A 7,460-nucleotide genomic window follows, 5' to 3' on the forward strand; every position below is an offset into this window, starting at 1 on the left:
TGAAATTGAATCTGGTTCCTAGCATTGAGGCAGCAGTGCTAGCCATCATGCTGCCCTCCCCACTCAGTGAAGGGAAATCTGGTCAACTTGCCACCAACAGTACAGGAGTGAAATCAGTGGTTTTCCTACTACAATAAGTGAGTGAACATAAGTTTTTAACTTCTGCCACAACTTTTGTATCAAGTCAGAATATGATAATTCCATCGTCTACCACATTATTTGTGTCAACCACAGCTCTGTTGATAACATGCTTGCCTCGGAATCACAAGGTTCTACACACAGTCCCACTCCCAGTGCTTGAACACAACAATCAAAGCTGGCATCCTTTCTGCCTGCTTGAATTGGTGTAAAATGGCTTTATTTATCCCTGGTGTCCTGGCCAACATTTACCCTCAATCAACATCAATGAGCAGATAAACTAGTTATTAACAAATTGCTGTTTGTGGGATTTTGCTGAGTGAATATTGGTTGCCAAATCTCTTGCATTACAACAGTGATTAGATTTCACCAAGTACTTCATTGACTGAAAGTGTTGTGAATGGTGCAATTTTCCCCCTTGGTTTATTTCTTGTTTTTATTGGAGTATAATGCATAGATTATTTAGTCTGTTAAATAATAGACTAATATTCTTGCCCAATATATATTCTGATTCACTCCATTAAGAATTCATCAGTAGACAGGGCAGATTGTATCTCGATCAATTACCTTGGGTAAGACTGAAGTTGGGAGTACTCTGAGCCACTACACTATGTTTAGAGAAATCACAATTTTAAACCTGCTCTAAACTATGGCAAATTTCTTTTTTAGAAATCATGATATTAAAAAAAGTGTAGAAATTTCCAGTGCCAGGAAATGGGAACAAAACTAATATTCGAAGTATTAATTATTGAGCCCCTGTCTAACCATACCCTGCTTGATTTATTTTCAACCCTGTTACCTTGACTAAAGGAAATGGTCAATATTGCTACCCATCTTTTCTTCCCCATATGGACCTTTTGGGATATCAATCTCTCTCTTTACTGCAGGATTACTCCTGGGAGGACCATGGTTTCTCTCTCGTTAACCGACTTTATTCTGATATTGGTCAACTACTGGATGAAAAGTTTCGTATGGTCCGCAACCTAACGTACAACACAATGGCTATACATGAAGATGTGGATACGACCATGTTAAGAAGAGCTATATGGAACTATGTTCATTGCATGTTTGGCATAAGGTAGAGCTTTGCATCTGAAAGTGAAATGCAGCATCTTCAAAGAAATTGCACTTGATGTTTAAATAACCATTTTGCAGGAATTACAAAAGTTGGGGTGAACTGTGAATAGTACAAAACAAGTGAGACAAACGCTTAACTGAACATTTTAAAATAAGTTGCAGTTTGAAACTGACAAGTAAATGTTTTAGTCATACACCTATCATGTGAGCGAATAGTCCTGATCCAATTTATATTCCGTTCCCATATCCCTTCACATTTCTTACAGCCATCATCTAGCCTAATCTTGAATGTTGCCATACCTCCTCCTTCAGCCTTTAGTCCTGGAAGTGAACACAAAGTTGCAACTCTACTTGTGCCTTCTGTTCAAAATGTCTTGTATCTTGTCCCCAAAGTCTGCTATCTACCATGCCATTCTTTCAAGATTGTCCATGTTACGTATTTTATAATGATAAAAGCTCCAATATTTCAAATCTGACTTCATACCAGGCAATATCCCAGTGAATCTGATTATAGTTATGAAATGCCTCCATATTCTCCTATGATATGGAGCCCAAAAGTACATACGATGTTCTAAGATCTTAAGATTTTATATAGGCTCATCATTATCTCTTGGCTTTCATGTTCTATATCAGATTAAAATCCAGAGTTTCGTTAGCTTTTTTTAAAATGGCTTTAGCAACTCGAGTTGTAACCTTTAATGTCCTTTTGATGTACAATTAATGCTTTTTGTTTAACAAAATTCTTCATCACAAATGTGGAATTCCATCAGTTACTTTTGGCCCAGTTTCCTATTTTATCAAATATATCTAGCTTCCTTTGGCCTTATGAAATAATACCTCCTCCAATACCACCTCCATGTTTTGCTATCATCTACAGTTTTCCCTTTAGGCCAATATCCAAATCATTACTGTATACAGGGAACAGAAGTAGCCCAGACTGAATTCATCATCATGGACTAAAAGGTGCCCTGGACTTCTGTTTACTTATAAATTTTAATTGTTTACTATCCTTCCCTTCTGTAGTATTTTTCCCTATCGTATATTGTTTAAAAGTTTTCCTAAATTCCTTGCAAAATATATCCATTGCATTTATTATTTACCACATCAGTTATCTCAAAGAATTGCATAAATAAGACTTGTCAAGCACGAGTATTCCTTGTAAAAAAAAAATACATTTGTGCTGGCTACTTCTAAGTATTTCCTCTTTACCTAAATAGGTGATGAGCTAACTTAATGCTTTCTAAAATAGACTAGTGCAGATTCATTTGTCTTAGCTGAGAACAGTGATGTTGTCAAAAGATGACATTTCAGGGAGGTGGTGGTATCATGGTAATGTCCCTGGACTAGTTATCTGTGGGCCCAAGCTAGGTTCAAATCCTACAACAGCTAGTGGAATTTAAGTTCAGTTAATAAATATGGAATATAAAGTTTTCATCAGTAGTGACCATGAAACCATTACTGACTGTTGTAAAAAGCCATATAATGTGGGGAAGGAATCTACCATCTTTACTGGGTCTGGCCTACATGCGACTGCAGATCCACAGGAATGTGGTTGCCTCCTAATTGCCGTCTGAAGCAGTCCAACAAGTCACTTAGTTCAAGGGCAATTAGGGATGGGCAAATCAAACGCTGGTGATGTCCTCATCCCATTTAAAGAATAAAGCAAACAATATATAACCTTCACGATTAAAATTAACCACATTCTTCAGATGCAAAAACTTGGACTAATTTGTCTCCAGTCATAGAATGCCTCTAGTGCAGAAGAAGGCCACTCAGCCCATTGAGGCTGCACCTCCTAGCCCCTTAACCCATTGTTTTTACCCTGCTAGCCCCCCTGATGCTAAGAGGCAATGTAGCATGGCCAAGCCACCTAACCCGCAAGTCTTTGGACTGTGGGAGGAAACCAGAGCACCCGGAGGAAACCCACACAGACGGGGGAGAATGTAAAAACTCCACACAGTGACCCAAGGCCGGAATTGAACCTGGCTTTGTGAGGCAGCAGTGCTAACCACCGTGCCGCCCTGAATTATTTGAGTTGTGTTAATAAGATGGCAACTGCAGCCCTTGAGTTTTGAAACTGAAATCTCTCAAAGTGAAATAAACATGATATTTTTGTAATTGCTGCTTAAAAAGATTTTACATTGGAATCGATTACTTTTTTTTGTTAAAGGTACGATGATTATGATTATGGTGAAGTCAATCAGTTACTAGAACGAAGCCTGAAGGTTTATATCAAGACAGTGACCTGCTATCCTGAAAGAACCACAAAACGCATGTATGATAGCTATTGGCGACAATTCAAGCACTCTGAAAAGGTGAGTGCATCCAAGTTGAGAAATATTTCCTGCTGAGCCCAACTAGTATGTTGGAAATCCAATCCTCTTTAATATTAACAAAAATGTAAAAACAGATTGCGCATTCCTATTATTTAAAAATAAATAAATCTGACTGATTCTGTTCTAAGGCATTAATTCATCATTGGATAACTGTTCTACAGCACCCAAGTGTCCTATATTCACCATTATTTGTATTTAAGTCTTGACCAAAACCAGTGTCCATTGCTTACAGCAGACGTATTGGTGTTGACGCAGGTTTCCTGGTACAGTGCAGCCCTGTTATAACGCAATGGTTGGAGTCCATAAAATGTTATTGCGAAAAAAGCGGGGTCGTGCTAAATTTGCCAATCGTGAGCAGAAAAAAAGGGTCCAATGCTTCATCACGTTATATCCGAATTCGCGTAAAATCGAGGCACGTTAAATCGGGGTTCCACTGTATAAGGGATGAATTGTTAAACCATTTATACTGTACACCAGTCCCCAGCATCATATTTGTCATTGTGGTTCAACAACAAATGGATTTGTCAAAGCATTGGATAGTGTGTTATGATCCCAGCTGATCTTGTTGGACAAGTCAGATCCTAGAGTGGAACCTGGCTTGATCGATCCAAACTTCTATTTTTTGTATAGAAACATGGAATGCAGCAACTGAACAAAGTCAGCTGATGAACCTTTAACAAGAGTAAACATTTATTAAACGAGATGAACTATATTACACTACTCCCTCACCCAACGATATCTTCACAGATATATACAGATTTATAAGGATAACATGAGTTACAAAATCTATCTTGTACCGTAACATGTCAACTAGTAGGTGACCTGTGATTGGACACGCCAAGCTCTGAAACCAAGTGACAGGTGCCACCCAAAACAACTTACTGTAGTGTGCAGTGGTTGTGCAGTGTGTATACAGAGTGAATTGACATGGATAGTATGGAAGGCCATGATGGGAGTGGGGTTGGGAATAGGGTGGCATGGAGAGCATGAGTGAATATGGAGGTAGGTGGAGGGACATAGCTGGAAAATTAGGGATTCTAAGAAGGGTTTGTGGGCATTGGAGATTGATGAAGGGGTATGAGCCATATGGGATGGCTGGAGGGGCATAGCTTGGTATCTTGGGTATGAGGGGCCATGGGACTGGGTGAAGGACTTGCCTTGGTAAGGGGGCATGGGTAAGACCTTTTGAACTTGCACTTCAAAAGGCTTCCCTCACCTAGGTCACGACGCCTCTGAGGGGCTGTGAATAACAATCCAGGCTGACCTAACTTAACGAATATTCTGGAGGCTAGGAGATGCCTATCCCCACAATGGAGTCAGCCAGTTCGGGAGTGCAGGGATAGGGCTTGTGAGCTGTATCAACCCTCACCCTTGTCTCTTACTAATGAAAATTGGGGATACCAAGAATCATTTTTTTAAATAAAAAGGTCTGCAGAGTTTAATGTTCACAAGATTGTGTGAGCTAGTTTGCAACCGTGTGAGCTAGTTTGCAACCAAGTGAGCACCACAAACGAGACGTTTTTAAGTTTACTATTGCACTGAGAGAAACCAATTATAAAAGTCTATTGTCCTTTCTTTCAGATCCATGTTAATTTGCTGTTGATGGAAGCACGTATGCAAGCAGAACTCCTGTATGCTCTGCGTGCTATAACTCAGTACATGACTTGAAATCAAGAGAAGATATTTTCCTCAAGAACTTTGCTTGCTTATAATGGAAGGTGAACGAGTGCTGAATCTGAATGATCAGGATTGTGACAATGAGCATATTCTAGAGGATTGTCCTAAACTTTAGCTATTATGTGCAATTTATACTGTAGAATAATGGAAATGTTCCTAAGTTTAACACTGAAAAGTGTACTCACATAACTAATCACTCACCAAATTCACAGATCATTGTTAATGTTTTTGCCTGTGCTATTGTTCTGTTAGTCAGTTGTAATGTGAAGTAGTTTGAGAGAGATGGGGGGGGTGGGGGGTGAAAGAGGACCTTGGTAATTTTCAAAATGTGAATTGAATCATAGCAGAAACATTTCAAAAGGTATTGTTTGCTTGAAATCTGGCATGGATGGTTTTTTCCCCTTCCATGTGAGTTGTTTTCTGATTTGCATTACAGTTGAATTCTATCTGCACATCTGCCTTTATAAGCTAAACTAGAGGATTTCAGTGTGATGTAAGAACTGGACCCACTAAAGATAGATAAAATAAATGTATTGTGTGTGAGAGATCTAAAACCTGATTTGAACTTGTGTTTTACTTGTTGATCATCCTTGATGTATTGTAGTTATTACAATCATCTCTCTTATACATGCCTCTTCTTGCTCTACATAATCCAGAAATGTAATCAACAGAATAAAATGTTTAATGAAACTATCCACTGGAATGGAAAAGGCAGGGCTGTCTCGATCAAATCAAATACATACGGGATTTGGTGAGATTACTAAACAATTCAATTGGGAATGGATGATGGGTGGTTACTATTTATTGTTGGATGTAGTAACATCAGATCTTTATCTGTAAGTGTCATGCACTATTCAGAGGAATTTGCTGTAAACTATTTGCTAAATTTCACCTGTGCTAGAATTGTTACTGTTGGAAACCATAAACAGAATGTAACCCGAAGGAGAATTACTCCATGAATTTGTATTGGCTTGACCCATTATACTTGAGGAAATTAGTGCTCATGTTATTAAGTTTTACTTTAAAGAGAGTTTGAGCTTTTAGGTGTTGAGTGTTTAAGGCTTTGGGGTGAAGAATTACTTCAGGGTTAAATTTTACGGAGGGTGTTGGGAAAGTGTGATGCTCCCATCCACACTGCCGTTATCCCCACCCCCCTCCCAGAAGGAAAGCCAGTGCCACACTGGTTGATGCCTAAGAAGCCCATCCTGCTGGTGACTTTAAGCAGGTGAGGATTGGACTTCTGCCCCTCAGTGGGACAAGTCCCACTCTCAAGCTGTTGGCCAAACAGTTCAAGCAACGTCAGAACTTCCAGCGGGCCCTGCTGGAAGAGCAATGGGTTCTGGAATGTGGCAAATCTTGGGCTTTTTGGGTAAGAAAAGTTTAGGAAAACTATGGAGTGAGGCAAGGGAGGTGGAGCAGGTTTTTGAAGGCCAGACAGGATGGAACAAAGGAAGGGTATCATGTGGGGGAGGAGGTGCCCTTTAGAACAGTCCCCCAAAGGATGTATCTACCCCCATCCTTCCTGTCTTTCAACCAGTTGGGTGAAAAAAGTGACTTGAAAAAAGGGAAGACAGGCCAATCATATTATGGCATGGTCAGCATAATATACTGGTCAGTTGACTTGTTAACAAGTTCAATTGCCTGTAAATCTTTTTTGGGCTGCCTATTTTGGAGCCTGTACACCCATCATTTATAGCTTGGGGGTTGATAGGAAGGTGCTCATATTTTACATGTCCCATCGTTGGTGTGCTGCAAAATCCAGCAACATTTAGCACTTGGCAAGCAAGAATAATATTCCAACTCTTAAAATACCTTTTTACAAAAAATTAGTTGAGTATAATTGAGAAAATTTACTTCCAGTTTGAAGTGTGAATGAGGCTTTAAATGCTTTCTGCTACAAAATGGGGAGCAATAAATATGTTCGAGAGATTTGATTGTTTTGGAAAATTAGTCCAATGATGGATAATCATTTTATTTGTCAATCAATTAATAAAATCTAATTTCAGAAACTAGGTGATGTGCTGCTGAGAGAAGTTGGGTTCCACTGTGTTTATTCGAGAGACAATGATGTCTGTCTCACCAGCGTATGATTTCTATTTGGCTCGATAGACAAGCTTGGATATCAAAATTAACCTTTTATTCTGCTGTTTGTCACCAAACACTGTTTAGGAAATTTTTTTCAAGTATTGTATTGCATTCTTTGTGAAATTTAAATTTCTGCTCAACCATTTT

General features: G+C 39.1%; 1 protein-coding gene across 2 annotated transcripts in view; it reads left to right on the forward strand.

Annotated features, from left to right (window-relative positions):
- Positions 1-7,238, forward strand: part of LOC144499621 (sestrin-3-like) — an 82,733-nt gene extending 75,495 nt beyond the window's left edge. The window contains exons 8-10 of one of the 2 annotated variants that reach the window (XM_078221786.1): positions 1,026-1,216; positions 3,386-3,530; positions 5,133-7,238. In XM_078221786.1, coding sequence (XP_078077912.1) covers positions 1,026-1,216; positions 3,386-3,530; positions 5,133-5,219 — 423 coding nt within the window. In that variant the 3' untranslated portion in view covers positions 5,220-7,238. The remainder of the gene's footprint in view (positions 1-1,025; positions 1,217-3,385; positions 3,531-5,132) is intronic. The other variant, XM_078221787.1, reaches the window with a different exon arrangement.
- The last annotated feature ends 222 nt before the right edge of the window (positions 7,239-7,460 follow it).

Source organism: Mustelus asterias, chromosome 10, assembly GCF_964213995.1.
Source record: "Mustelus asterias chromosome 10, sMusAst1.hap1.1, whole genome shotgun sequence".
Taxonomy (NCBI): Eukaryota; Metazoa; Chordata; class Chondrichthyes; order Carcharhiniformes; family Triakidae; genus Mustelus; species Mustelus asterias.